The 16,068-nt window shown below is 30.2% G+C and overlaps 1 protein-coding gene across 1 annotated transcript in view; it reads left to right on the top strand.

Annotated features, from left to right (window-relative positions):
* LOC127738989 (uncharacterized) overlaps positions 1-14,210 on the top strand; it is a 49,503-nt gene extending 35,293 nt beyond the window's left edge. Inside the window, exons 16-29 of the mRNA XM_052250504.1 lie at positions 947-1,058; positions 1,339-1,394; positions 3,173-3,299; positions 3,822-3,931; positions 4,141-4,243; positions 5,059-5,209; positions 5,811-5,886; positions 6,159-6,225; positions 6,840-6,925; positions 8,201-8,327; positions 9,954-9,995; positions 11,194-11,256; positions 12,223-12,253; positions 12,782-14,210. Coding sequence (XP_052106464.1) covers positions 947-1,058; positions 1,339-1,394; positions 3,173-3,299; positions 3,822-3,931; positions 4,141-4,243; positions 5,059-5,209; positions 5,811-5,886; positions 6,159-6,225; positions 6,840-6,925; positions 8,201-8,327; positions 9,954-9,995; positions 11,194-11,256; positions 12,223-12,253; positions 12,782-13,362 — 1,732 coding nt within the window. The 3' untranslated portion in view covers positions 13,363-14,210. The remainder of the gene's footprint in view (positions 1-946; positions 1,059-1,338; positions 1,395-3,172; positions 3,300-3,821; positions 3,932-4,140; positions 4,244-5,058; positions 5,210-5,810; positions 5,887-6,158; positions 6,226-6,839; positions 6,926-8,200; positions 8,328-9,953; positions 9,996-11,193; positions 11,257-12,222; positions 12,254-12,781) is intronic.
* Positions 14,211-16,068: the final 1,858 nt, after the last annotated feature.

Below are 16,068 nucleotides of genomic sequence, written 5' to 3'. Positions count from 1 at the left end.
ATGACGTCCTTTTTAACGATTGCCCACTCTCAAGTTTTATTTATATGAATTAAAGTATATATAGAGTGTACATCAATGACAAAGTAAACCGTTTTCCCCCAAAAACTTAAAGACACCGATAGGTCAGTTTCAGGTTTTCAACATTGTCAATGTGTCTATACAATATTTCAATTTCTATATCAACCATAGGAATGTCATAACAAGTACAGGAGACAATTGTTGTTTGTGCAATACTCAATAAATTTTTACAGAATTAAATGCAGAAAAAAGGAACATTTAGACTTGTTTCAAACCATAAAAACTACCGAATTGTTGTCATCTTCCCCTCTTCAATTAAAGAATTCCAGACACAATGATCCAATAATTTGATTTGAACCTTTATTAATAAATCTATGATGGGTTTCAATATCTTCAAAAATGACATGTCAAATTAACTTCCGATCCGCAGTTTTTTGCTTTATGTGCAGCTCAAATGACTTTGAAATGTAAATTTTTATTAAATGATGTCCGTGTTATTTATTCTACGTTTTTTTGTAATCTAATAGTTAGTAATAGACACGGTTTAATGGCGTCATTAGAGGTTACATAGGAAAAGACAGTTTAATGCCCGTATGTTATCGATAACGTTGATTTGAATAACATTTGATACAGTTCAACTTTTGAAAATGATATATCCAATAACAGATACTTGCTATTAAGGTAGTTATATAAAAAAAGTTGAACATGTTAGTGGTTCTTCTTGTTTTAATATGTGAAAGTAGTTTACTTATATTCAGTTATTGTAAAAAGCTCAGATACAAAGCTCACACAAATTATATTGTAAACAGTGGGAATCGCACGAGCATCAAATATTACTCAACATATTTTATTTTGCTCCGAAATTAAAAATCACCTTAAAGTCTTGATAATAAAGCATTGAAAGTGTGATCTCCATAATATATTTCAGCATCAAATTCCAGTCTCCTATCTCCGATGTCCATTCGATATTCCTCATGCAAGGCAGCAGTCAACATCCCGAGAATCTCATCGCTTACATTCCAATCAAACATACTACTCAGGTAAGTTACTCCTGCTTAATGGAAAAATAGTAAATTATATTTTCTTTATGTGTTACTATTGTAAGATTAAAGAATTAGATGATTTCATTCAAATGTACAGCAAGAATTAAGTTACAAAAGTGTGGATTGCTATGCTTTCATCTTTTTTTTCCAAAATTTAAAAGTTGTTACTATTTTATAAAGTTCGTAAACTTTTACTGATTTTTATGTTTTTTCAGGATGTTTTCTTTAAGTGGTTCATTATATTGTCATAACATATTTTTAATTTATTTTTTTGCAGTCATTCACGAATAAATATAATCAAACAGTCTGTGTTTCATGGGAGTTTGATAAACGGTAAGCTTAAATATCAGTCGTCCTAAACATGCTTAATTATTTGCCACTGGACGCTAAGCAACCAACACTCACTCTTAAATATCTGCAATACTGTTATTTTTGGTTTTGTATCATAAAGCTATGACGATAGACAGGTTGCTCAACATTAAGACTTTGAAACTCCAGTTTAAATTATTGAAGGTCCATTGTATGTGTTTACTATAAAAATAAGGAGATGAAGTATGATTGCCAATGAGACAACTATCAACCAAAGTTCAAATGAAGTGGATGTTAGCAATTATAGGCAATCGTAAGGCCTTCAACATTAACCATTAGATACGTTCTTTTTTCGTTCCATGTGCATAAAATTAACTTGGAACACTAAAAAGAAACACTGGAGTTTGATAAATAAACAGGTAGCTAACAAGGGCTACAAAGAAAGTGACTCTACATTTCTGCTACCTATATTCTTACAAAAAACATGTAACTTACTGTGTTGTTTATATGTTTAAGGCAAACTAGGAAATGTTCAATTGGTATCTTTAGCCTCTCTTTTAGATGATTAAGACAGAATAACAAGTATATTTTCTTCATCAAGCAATTTAGTTTGTTGATAATGGTTTGTTCCGTTACAATAAAGACCAATTGAATGTTAATATTAGCTGGATAAGAACTTTTCGCAGGTCTGCGTATAACAATAAAAATTGTTTGATTCATTTATACGAGCATGATTATGTTACGGACTTACTTCTGAGTTTTCAATTTCAATCTTTTTAAGTTTTATTTTACATATTTACGTGTCGTCCCACAAAAGTCAGCACTTTTGTGTTTACTGTGTTATTTTTTATTTGAAACACTTGGTTGTTTGAACCCAAAGGCATATATTGCATTGGTCATATTTGTCACAAAGCAACTTCGTGTTTTGATTCGAGCGGTATTATTGAGTTTTTGAAGACGAAACGCTCGTCTTGATGAGTTTTTTTAACTAGTGGTCTCAAATATACCATAGTTTTCAGGAAGCATGCGTTATCACTAAGAACAAAGAGAATTGCGTTACTTATTTAGAAACCTATAGACACTTTCGAAGCGATCGCGGGTTCAAAATAACATTAACGGTACCAATTTTTTGCACCAGATTCGCATTCCAACAATAAATGTCTCTTCAGTAATGCTTGAGGACAACATATTAGAAAATCTAGACTCTAAAAAAAGAAAGCTAATAACCCAAAAAGGACAAAAAGTATAGCCAAAGCTGGGCAATGAATCAGAGCTTTGTATGAGGGAGGTATATTCCTTACTTTATTATTTCCAAAATTTTGTAACACAACTTTATTAAGACTATATCGGTATTTTTATGCCAGTACCGAAGTACTTTCTACTGGGCTGGTGATTCCCACGGGGACTAACGGTCAACTGGTAGATGTATAGACCCAGTGATAATAACGGTAACGGTACCAAATGCACATTTTGACCATACATATAAAGGGTAAATAATCAAGAAACAGCTGTTCGAAAAAAAATAATTTATTATTCAATTAGATTGTATTGTTTACAAACGTCATATATTTCAGCTTTTCAAATGACGAACACTTGTCATGCACTAGGAAATTAAAACCGTACGGTTCATTTACACAATACGCTTTGTTACCCTTGCTTTTGCATTGATAACCTGCTCTTCTAGGAACTCTTGCTCATGAACAAATTTAAAATCATTCAAACATAATTAAATCAAATTTTAAAATAAAACATCCATATCTTTGACACAGAAATGTTAAACATTATAATTGTTTTAATTATAGAGAACCTCAGTTTGGTCGTTGGACTAATGTTCAATGCACTGTATCCACAACAGATGACAGTCAGACTGTTTGTAAATGTTCCTTACCAGGTCATTTCATGGTTGTTTCTATATCTACTAATATCAAAGTAAGTGTATTATTTTGATTTTGTACCTTGCAAATAATAGAAAATAATATGTGGTCAGGAAAAAATATCATTCAATATGTAGTTTCAAGAAGGGCAATTTCTTTTTTTTACCCTTTAAATAATCTAAAGAAATAACATATAATGAACATAACCCTCCATCAGGAAAGGTTAATCCAAATTAAAAGCGAAGTATGTTTAAATCAATAGAAAATTCAGTAGCTATGTAACCGAAAGTAATCTAAAAAGCATAGTCGAATTCATCTAAGATCAGCTTTGCCTGATAGAGTTGGAACCGTAGTTTGTTAATAATTTCCTAATTTATCAACGCGGAATTTTGACAATCTTTTTAGCAAACAATGTTACAAATTCAAAAGTTTTTTTTTTTATTTCATAGCCATATATTTTAACCGTCAATAAAACTTTAATATTCTGTTAAGACAATCTTTATTCTTCCGAACGCATGTCGATTAAAATGATTGCACACCTTTTACACTAATTACTGATTTTTATTCTGTGTTTCAGCTACCAAAAGTTGTTGTTGAATCCAATCCTGCTTTACCTATTGTCATAGCTTGTATCATAAATATCGTCATACTTGGAATGGGAGTGTTCATTTACATTCTTAAGCGAAAGTAAGATTATCTTGGTTTTGATTAACACTTTAACATTGTTAAAACGTGTTGCGTTTTGTCTATATATTTGTTGATTCTTTCATTTTTACATATAAACCTATCCAACATTTTATTTTTTTATTTGATTTGAACTAATGTTTAATATGAATTTATTAATTTTGTCTTTTCACAAACAAAGGGGTATTAACGTATCTTTTTTTTATTTGTAGATGGTTGATTGGTGATGAATATCCCATACATTTCAGCTTTATGGTGTCAATATTGTTACAAAGCATTACATTCCTTGTTTGCCTTAAAAATGTAGACAACGCAGTAAGTACATGTTTTGTAAGAATATAGATAGCAGAAATGTAGAGACGCTCTCTTTATAGCCCTTTTGATCTTCCTGTTTATTTATCAAACTCCAGTGTTTCTTTCTGAGTGTTCTAAGTAAATGCGTGCACATGGAACGAAAATTAAATGCATGTTTCTAATGGTTTCAAACACATATAATGGACCTTCAAAATGTTTTAAATGATTTCTCGCTGAATTTATATTATTAATGATTGATTAAAGATCATGACGTTTATACAAAAAGGGGATTAAACATTAACTGTATTAATGTTAAGTTACATTGGCTATTTAGTGAATCATTAAGAATATCCGGAAAAAAATACTGTATAAATTCTATGAAATACATTTTGTGTGTTAAAAATAAAAACGGAAAGCATTAGCTGTTTTCATAAACAAAATTATGCAAGAAGTATTTAACAAAATTCTTGTTTACTAAACTATGGTATTTATTAGTTTGGAGTTTGTTTGAAATATTGGTTATTCAATATAAAATAAAGAGATGTGGTATGATTGCGAATTCCGCCCAGGATCCAAATTATGTGGATGTAAGACCAATATATAAATGGACGTTTCGTATTGAATGTGTTTTTTATATCCAGATTTAAACAAATTATACATTTTTTCACTAAATGATTTTCTCATGTTTATATTTATTAAATCGTATATTGAAATCAGTTTACACAATATTATTATAGATTATTGAGAGAAAAAATGATACTTTCTTATGAGAGAACAGATCGAGTTTATACACAACTTACTTTGTTCAGAGACACACATTTTAATTTGTGTTTTAGGCAATATGTTCCGTGGGCAGAATAGTTGTTTACTTCTGTTTCCTAGCAGCATTTTCATGTTTGTTTGCTGAAGCTATGCAAATTTATATTTCCACTGCGAGGAAGCAGCAAATTGGCAAGCAGTGGTATAAATATTTATTAATTGGTTGGGGTGAGTTACCTTTCAAACATCAAGTTTTTTTTATTTACATGTATATCCTTAATTAGACAACAATGGTAAAGGATTAAATATCAACGTATCAAATACCCTTAATAATGAATCATAGAGTAAAACAAAAAATTATTTCACCAAGAACAAATTTGAAATATATCTAGCTTTAATGAGTAAAAAGATAAACAAGAATTCAAAAGTTAACAAAAATAAGTGAGAACAAAAAACCCAATAGATTCTCGTAGATACACTGATAAACATCAGATATTATTGACGACTAAAATATTGGCAAAACAAACTATTGTAAAAATCATTAAAAGAGAAAGTATGTCATGATGCGCAGGCGGCAACTATCATCACATTTCCAAGTCAGATAGCAAGTAACCGATATTTAGTAAAATCTGGTGTACAAAAGCGATAAGTTCAAAGATCATTAGGTATACCAAAAATCAAAAGCTCTGGAAGTCAATTACATTAACACGTTTACTAGGACCAAAATGAAAGAGCCTTAACTGAACGCCTTCTAGAGCAGATATCAATCTTACATAATGGAGTAGCAATTCTATAAATTTAAATTTTGTTTTTTTCTTTTTTTCTATAGTAATACCAACGATTCTAGCAGTTTTCTTTGGTGTTGCATCAAGAATATTTCCAGCAAATGATAACACCTTACTTGTGTAAGATTACATAAAATTATATAAAATACGTTTTATTAGTGAAAGATTTCTAAATAACAATACTTTCAAAGGCAGTTAAATTAGAGAAAGAGTTTTATACATTTCCATTTTTACTGTTTAAATTAGCATCATTTATGTATTCCTTCTTAAATTATAAGTGCCTAAAGATATATATCTACATCAATTTATAGACAGAAAAAAATGAAGTTTATCGTTAACTGATGTCGCCAATATTCGATACATTTATGTAAATGTTTCATTGTTTCCCATAGATGCTGGATAGAAGATGATCAGTGGCATTTTTATGGATTCATCATTCCTATCGTAGCCTTAGATATTGTAAGTCCTTTATACTTGGTGTGGGTGAATTGACGTGTCATATAATCTATGTTTCCTCAATAATATAATCGCCAAAAAAGCGGTATGCATTTAACGAAGTATATTCATGAGGATATCTACAAAACATAGAGATAAATATCTAACTTAATGGACTATTCAATACTGTTAATGTGATATCTGTTACTTTAGTATTTAGTACTAAAACCTGCTTGATCTGACAGTGCTTTTTTGGGGGTCTACGTACATATATCTTTATGCATTAACATAACAATTCCTGTAATCCGATTTTACCAACACTAACAATATTTGTAAACTGGGTAATTGTTGAGCTGTTTTGTCAGAACTGATTGCGATTTGATTTTTTATTTTATGTGTCAAGTTCTGCGGGTTAATTTGAAAAAAAACAACTCTTACTAAACAAATTAGTGTATACGTAGGGCAGCATATTTTTTTACACAAAAATCTAGTTTATGAACTATTGAACAGCGGTATACTACTGTTGCCTTTATTTATGCTATCTTTAGACTGTAACAATTATTTGTATGTCGTACTGTATTGAGTTTTAAACAATCAGGAATAACATTTAATCAGCATGTTTTTCTTTGATTGTTTAGGCTATTTTATTCATGCTTATATTTGCCATGCATTCATGCATAAGACACCAAGATGAAGCCAGATATACATCAAAGCGAACATTCTGGTAAGAAAATTTTTAAATCGTACGTCTACAGAATTTGAAATACGTAAGTAACATTTATAATTGAAATACTTCAAAAAGAAAATTCTGGGGTTATCTTTTTTGATTTTATATTCATAACCCCATGCTGATTGAGAAACAGCAGCAGTTTAACGAATAAAAAATCAAAATCAAAATCAAATAACGCTTTATAAAGGTTATTTGTCAGAAGCACTTTTCGAGATTCACTTTCATTAACTAAAGTATTGAGAGATGTAAAGAGCTATATGACCGAAATGGACATAAAAAGAAATAGCCAAATCAATCTAAGTTCAACTTTGCCTGAGGGAGTTGATCCTTAGTTTTTTAATAATTTCTTAATTTACAAAACTGATATGTCGATGGAAATATGTGAAAAATAACCCAATTGGCAAAACGAATGTTACTACTGACGACAAAAAACGAAACGTTCGTTATAGATTCTTATCAGCTGTATCAATTTTAGAAAGAACAGATGCAGCTACGTTGCAAACCTTGAAGTTGCGATAGTATCCTTAAAGTCAAGGAATATATAAAATGTCAGCACTGAAAGAAATGAAGGTCGTATAGTGACATGACCTCAACAATATATTTAAAGAACTTGGTTAGACGTATTTTCTTTTTGTCTTTGAGAATGTTTCGTGCCAATTCTTCTTCAAATTAATGCAAAAACATGTCGGCTAGTCGGGAAACACAGTTAGAACCAATTTCAATACCAACTATTTGTTGAAATATTAATCAACCAAACTCGAAAAAAATGAAGTCGACCAAGAAGTCCATCATTTTTATGATATTTGTTGTTTGAATCGATTTATTCCTTCAAAATGTTTTTTTTTCGCGACCTTACAAAAAAATGGGATGATGAATTGCAATAAAGAGTGTCGAAAAATAAAAAAGTTTTTATATTGTTGCAAAATAGCAATGACTTTGGATGAAGATTTTTCAGTAGATCTTTAGAATTTCTAAGAATCCATTTCTGATTGTTTTGGTGGTTATATATTTTTTTTTATCTTTCTGTAATCATAGATTGATCAAATGGTTTCTCTGAATAATTAAGCAGTAAGAGAACGAAAAACTTATGTTTTCTTTGGTGACATTTAAATGCATTTTTCTTTTGACACTTATATATAGATGTTTGATGAATTTATTCTTCGTTTTTATTTGTAATAAAGGATAATTGAAAATTATTTGATTGTTGAAATATACATTTAACGTATATATGTGCAACTTTTTTTCAATATTTTTAACTCTGTATTTCAGTGTTACTTGCCTGAAATCCATTTCCATTCTTCTTTTACTAAATATAGTCAGTTATCTTAGTACTGGTATAAGTAGAGGTGAACATTATGGATACGTAATCTCATATTCAGTTCTCGTGATTTTTTTGGTAAGTATATCAATGTCCTGGTATCACAGACTGTTTCGTTACTTAGTTCTGACCGTGGTTTTGTAGGTATAGTTTTTAACGTTTTCTATTTAAGCAGGACGAAAACATTATGTTTGATATAATTCTACTGCTGATACTTATACTTCCTCAGAAAACCGTGTTTTAGGGGGAGTCAGGCATTGCTATTGATCGGACATGAAATATAACAAGTTGCGAAAATGACCTTATCTTACAAATAGATATTACTACTCAAATCAGTATTACGATGTCACCTATTTGTAACGTTAACGTATGTTACAGTAAAAAAAGACACAAAAAAAGTTCTTTATTAGTTAAATGAGCTATTTCAACCATTCAAAGATTTACTGAACAATGTTTTTGTAAGGAATTTAATAATGGGACAAGCTTGAGATAATTTAACTACATGTAAACATGCCTATACATTCCGGCATGTTATCAGTTACATTATGTCAAGGGTGCATTCTCTTAGTTTAGGTAATGAACATAATGTTTCTGAGATCACACAGTAAGTCTTCCTCTTGATACTAAAAGGAAGATACCGAGTAAACAGTATTTACGATCGTCATCATGAATATGTCGATCTTTTTCAATTTTCAATCAAAAAGCTTGCAATTCTTAAGGTTTTTACGTTTTAGAATTTAGGTGGACTCATTATTGAATATTAACCGATATCGTTCGTTACCTCTGTGAACAACCAAAGATGTCGCTTACGTAAAAGATCTTTTCAAGCCACCGGAGCACTAAACGTGACTTCTGTACAGTTTAATACCTTACTTTGTTTGTACATTCACCTGTCTCATTGCTTCTGAAATATCACGCTTGTATATTGTCCTCTCGATTAAGATTTTTATTCATCTCTTTTACATACTAGTATTATGTTCGATACCTTCATCCTGTATTCACAAGAAATATATCGAAGAACTATAATTTTTATAGACAAATATAATTTATAAGAATGAAAATTGTTTCCGCAAATTAAAGGTTTAGATTGATATCATAGTATAGGGTTTAATTGTGATTGTATATTAAGGTTTTTATACGTATATTAGTATGATTGGCGTCGTCGTCGTCGTCGTCGTCCGAAGACACATTGGTTTTCGCACTATAACTTTAGTTTGAGAGAATGGATCTCTATGACATTTTACCATAAGGTTCAATACCACAAAAGGAAGGTTGGGATTGATTTTGGGGGTTATGGTACTAACAGTTAATTAGGGGATTGATTTTAGAGGTAATTTCCTCAAAATTTTTGGAAGTTTTTAGACCACATTCATTCTGTGTCAGAAACCTATGCTGTCTCAAATATTTAATCACAATCCAAATTCAGAGCTGTATCAAGCTTGAATGTTGTGTCCATACTTGCCCCAACTGTTCAGGGTTCGAATCTGCGGTCGTATCAAGCTGCGCTCAGCGGAGCATTTTATCTGATAGTACTTTAAAAGATTTAAAAAAGCATGGGATAACTTACAGTACACTTAGAAATATTATTCAACACACGACTGTATGGGAAGAACACGTTAATTGTTCGTATAGAACATTAATATTATATTGGATAATTAAATGTATTTCGAATTGTATCTTAATACATTTTGTTATTTTTTTTAGGTGATTGTGGTTTTCGTATCAAGATGCCTTTTTGATAAAGAGGTACGGTACTACTACGTTTTACAATTATGTATTGTCTTTTTATCTCAGAAAATAACCAAAATTACCATATACCATGATAGAATGCATGACTTTGACAATAAAACATGTCACTTTGTATAATATTCATTCAATATTTTCTATATTGGCTTATGTCCACCAACCAAAAAATGATATTGTTTTACTTAAAGCATTTTTAAAACATGTAACATTCCATTATTAAATAAATATATGTAATCCAACATTTCTCAAATAATTTCAAACTTGATAGTTTGGGAATTTTTCCCAATGCTAAGCGGATACGTTTATGTCACAGGGATAATTTACGGTCAATGTATGCATTGATATGTGCTATTTGTTTGAGAAGGTTGACTTCTCAGAAATTAAACTATTTTACTTTTCGCAAATTTTGCTTTTTAATACTCTTGAACTTCGTATTTGATTTGACCCACTAACTGCTTTGATTCGAACGTGCTTCTGGTGTACCAAATGATAAGTCCAGTATCTTTGAAGAGTTTTTATTTTATACGGAGCAATATATCCATATACTTGGTCCAAAAGAGACCGACAAAATCCCGGCAAAAACGAAAAACGACGAAAAGACAAAACGCTATATGAAAAAAGTAAAGACTGAGCGCATCCAATTAAAAACCATGGGTGATATCAAATGCTCCGAAAGGGAAAGTACATTCTACCCCACACGTGGTTTCAAATTATTTAGAGAACTGTGGGGATGAAGACAAATCTGTTTCTATTAACGTTATAATATATACATATTTAAAAAAGGTTTCGATATTTTTTAACCACTGTACATAACTCGGATTCTTAAACAGGTTGAACAATTCATGATCAATTGTTTTGTCCTGTCGTATAACTGTTGGCGAATTTCTATTATAATTCACCCATAACCAGCTACTTAATTCATATAGACCTTTATCCATAACGTATGATTTGACTATTAAGACTGGTAAGACAGCACATCAATATTTGTTGCAAGATACGTGTACACATTTCAATAGTCTTATATAGGCTTGTGCTTTAGTTCATATTGTCAAACGTTCTTTGCGTATTTATTTGTCAGTAGTCTTGTCATTTCGCTTGAAAAAAATTATTTTCATTTATAAAAGTTGTCTATTGCAAAATAATGTAAGAACGTATTGCATTAAATATTTGGATTGCACATATATTTATCTATCTTCAGATAATGACAATTCTTTGGAAAAGACTGTCACCGTTTAAAGATAAACCACCAAATCAACAAATGGTAGGTAGATGGTGTAACTGATACTTGATTTTTTCATATTCTGTATTAACCAATTTTGTGATATATAGCATTATGAACATATACAAAAAGGTTTAAAATATTATCTAAATGAATGGAAACACTTAAGTGGTTTGGATGGTAAAACGTTTTATAATTTTAGAGTTTCGTAGACGTTGAGTAATTCAGTCACATTTGAATCTATTGAAACGATCTTTAATTTTGTTTGAGCAGCGTTGTATAATACCCTCACAATAGATTTTTTTCAAATGTTATTTTTACATGAAATTAGTAAAAAATCATTTGAACCTGGGATAGCGAACATAATTTTGATAATTCTCACAATCAATAATTCATTGGTTTTTTTTACGAATTGACAGAAAAAAGGATGTGTTAGAATTATATATCGGCGTTTTAGGAAAAGTCATGAAGGAAAAGTAGGGATGTGATGTATTAATTCATGACACGGAATCCCTTTACACACTTGACACAACCTAATGCATATGGACAACATTTTATTGCTGTTCTCCATCTCAAAGTCACAGCCTTCAAAACAATGCGAATGCTAAAATCTCACTGCAAATTCAATATGGTCCCCAGCAACAGTGTAGAATACTTTGCTAGATATCGATCACGCCACGTGTTAACATTGAACAAAATAGGTGCGTGGTTAAATAAATGGACAGCCTATTATATACGGACAAAGAAATAACAAGTACTGTCAGAATTTGACTAACAATAGATATTATTGTCAACCTCGAGGCATCAAGATATTTGGTAACTAGCTTAATAGGAAATGATGAATAGAAATATTTTTGAATGGTCTGTATCTCAATTTTGATACACGTAACGAAATGTAGGTGAAAGAAAGAAATAGTGTATGTAACAGAACCAAGAAATATACTCGAGAACTGTAAAAATATAAGTGTATGCAGGTTAAATCTAAAAATAATTTTATTTGGTTTTCAGAATCGTAATCAAAGCAGCAGTTCATTTAAAGGTAACTTAGTAAGCGTTAGTTTTGACCAAAAAAAATCATTTTTCAATATAACATAAAAAATAGAAAAAAATTAAATTTACTGTTTGCAGAAAAGATTGTCTTGTTGAAAATGTGTGTATTATACTATCAAATATTAAAGAACGACTTTTGATATCTTCAAGTGAGTTGTACTTTATTTATTTCATGTAGGCTGTAATTGCGGCAATTTTTTATATCGTTTAGTACATATTATCAACTTGTATATGCTTGATAGTTCAAACAAATACATACAGTGTTCCTAATTAAGACAACAGAAGGTTATTTCATTTTAATTACTTTAAAAGTTATGAGATGTAATTTTTCTTCAGTTACATCACTCTGATTTACAGGAGACCCTGTTTACGCACCTGGTTTTTCACTTTTTGAGTACATACTTTTATTTTGTTACCTTGATTTGTCTTATTCGTCAATTTATGAGTTTAAACATTGCTAAACTACTGTAACCTATATTTGCTAAACGAACTTACTTGATATATAATTTAATTGTAGGTTATATGAAACCCGAGCTCCCAGAACAATTCATACCTGAGAGACAAGGTGCAAATAAGCATTATGATCAAGTAAATCGTATGAAATTTACTGATGAACGCAAAAGACAGCTTTCAAACCTTTTAGGGAGTTCTCAGACTGGCGTAAATTTAGTAGCTTATAATCAAGACAGACGTTCCAACAGAAGCTTACCACAAGATAATGGTGCTGCTGATAGTGGTATCTTTGGGTCTGAAACTGAAAAGTTTTTGAATAGCGATCTTGAACAAATTAGTAATAGGTCATCATTTAGTAAAATACCTATTACAGTAGTAGATGTTCATTCGCCTGTTGTACAAAATGGATCCATTATAACAGAAAGTATGGAACCTTTTCCAGAACTTATTCAACGACGGGCTTGTAAAGATTTATTTATTCAATCATCGACACCATCTAATGGAATTGTTCGTCCAAAATACAGTTACTACATAGACCCTAAAGCAAATCAAGTTATTTCAGAATCTGGTGAATCTACAACTTTGTTAATTCAAGAAAAGACACCAGATGATAACAGTGAAGAACATGAATCTGATAGTATGTAATTTGATAGTATATGATGTAATCTAACAGTATGTGATGTAATGTGATGTGATGTGATGTGATGTGATGTGATGTGATGTGATGTGATGTGATAGCATGTGATGTTATATGATAGTATGTGATGTAATCTAATAGTATATGATGTAATCTAATAGTATGTGATGTAATGTGATGTAATGTGATGTAATGTGATAGTATAGGATGTTATATGATAGTATGTGATGTTATATGGTAGTATGTGATGTAATCTAATAGTATATGATGACATGTAATGTTATGTGATATTACATGATAGAATGTGATGATATCTAATAATATGTGATGTAAAGTTAGGTTAGGTGTTGCTTTTTGGTAGAATGTGATGTTATATGATAGAATGTGATGCTATATGATAGAATGTGATGTTATCTAATAGTATGTGATGTGAAGTGAGGTAATGTGATGCTATTTGATAGTATGTGAGGTAATGTGATGTAATCTAATAGTATGTGAAGTTATCTGATAGTGTTTGTTGTATTCTCATGTATACCAATCTAATATGTCAGTTCTTGTATCAAACATTACGGCACATGTTATATTTGTATACATGTAAGAGGATATCTACTAACAATGTTGTATTATAATTTAACAATTAGAATTAGACGTAGCATTTTTGGTCAATGATACATATAATCGTGATGGGTCGTGTACCAGTAGAATATACACATAAAGGTCTTGAAGAAATACTTTTAAAATGTAGTGTTATGTATATAAAAAAGGGATCCTATGTGTCGAGTAGTAAACCAGAAGAGTATGCTGAATATTTGTAAAAGCATTGAGTCTAAACCTGTTTAAAAGCATTGAGTCTAAACCTGTTTAAAAGCATTAAGTCTAAACCTGTTATGTAAATCTAGCCTCATTATTTACCAATGAATTGAATGCTTTTCTCTTTGAATTCCAACTGTTTTTGTTTTCCAACATAGGTTCATACATTCATTGATAAGTGACATATTTTTGAATATGAGTATTGTAAATGTAAATGTATTTATTTTTTTGCTAGTATTTTGTTGTAACAATTGTGATCAAATTTATCAAGACAATCATAACTGCATTCCATTTAAAAAAATGTTCGATGCAATAATTTAAGCTAGTCAAATGTTTTTTCTTTTATTTTCACGAAATCCACTCCTGAAAATACAAGTATATCATTCATAATAGTTACAAAACGACATGTACAGATCAGAGTTCAAAGGTTTAGGTTATTCTTAGAAACTGTATTTGTTGGTTATTTTGTTATTATTCCCAGTGAACACTACACATATGTATATACATTGCTTTCGTCCTATTTATGAATTAATATTGACAAGTATTGGCTGATTGTTTGTCAAAAAGAGGGTTACTTAACGATTCTTTTTCTATTGGTGGTATTACAAAAATTCAATGAACAATTTGTGTTTGTGATTTGTGTAAAGAATTAAATTAATACAAGTTATTTAAATCCGTTGGAGGACAAATAAAAGAATCAAGTCAAATGTTCCTCATCCTATCTGATTAAGGCAATTAAGAGTACAGGGGCAAACTAATTTTGGAACTCAACACTCCCTGAACGAATTCATATATATATACGTACAGATAAGTCTGATATTTTTACTAGTTTGAGTGCAAACTGATAACAAAATTTACTTACATTTCTTTCTTTTCTTCCTTTATTTTCATACTTTGAATATTGAAATGTCCAATTCATTTTCTGCTTAATGTCAATCGTACCTTTTGTAGTTTCAAACCTGTTTTTCTCGAATTAATTGCCTTTATAATCTACTTGTGTTGTAATTGTATGATCTGATGAAATAGAAATCCGGTGTATGGGATGCACTTTTGTGCAGATAATTGTAATTTATTTTTAAATAACGTGCCTTTTGCGGTATAAGATAACTAGGAAAGCATTCCGTTCAAACCGGTGATATGGACCGTCTTTACTGCAATGAAGTGTCAACCTTTTTCTCCGTGTTAAAGACCAAATTGAACATGTAACTTTGAGAAAAGGCTGCAAATACAAACACTGTTCCTTTGCTTTGGATTTTGTCAAATATTTGTAGAGCCTTTTGTCATATTTTAATGTCAATGAATTGTAAACACTTCATTCTGTTCTCGAGGGTATTACCTGCACAGATATGTAATCATAACTTCTGAGCCGACGAAAATCCTTGATACGGTCATTTTTATTTTACAATTACTTGTAAAATATCAAATTATTCAAATTATAAGACTCATGTTTTTGGTGAGTTTTTCCATTAGCTAGTGTTATAGTAAGTTTTGGTGTTGTATATTTATGAACTAGAAATTTTTACTATGCACTGAAGTAAAATCAGAAACTCAAGTGCTCTTTAGATAAACATAAATGATTATTTTCGATACTTTTAGAATCTACTAAGATGTCCAAACGTATATTGTTATATTGACAACTTTTTTCTCTAAGTGCTTAGTTTATTAATTGTACAGTAACTTATTAATATATATCATATGTTGTTATGCATTGTAATAGACACATGTATCCTTAATATCATCTAATTACAAATGATTTTTTAACATTTAAGTTGGTAAAACGTGTTTTAATATAAATTATCTTAACAGAAATAGTAAAATGTTTCAGATAATTCTGCACATAAAAGGAAACTTCAAACGGAATGTTCAGATTTTTGAACAAATTGTATTTCCAATAAGAGAAAGTA

This window comes from Mytilus californianus, unplaced genomic scaffold, assembly GCF_021869535.1.
Source record: "Mytilus californianus isolate M0D057914Y unplaced genomic scaffold, xbMytCali1.0.p SCAF_1, whole genome shotgun sequence".
Lineage (NCBI taxonomy): Eukaryota > Metazoa > Mollusca > Bivalvia > Mytilida > Mytilidae > Mytilus > Mytilus californianus.
Note: the sequence above shows the minus strand (reverse complement) of the source record. Positions and strands in the feature narration are given on the sequence as shown.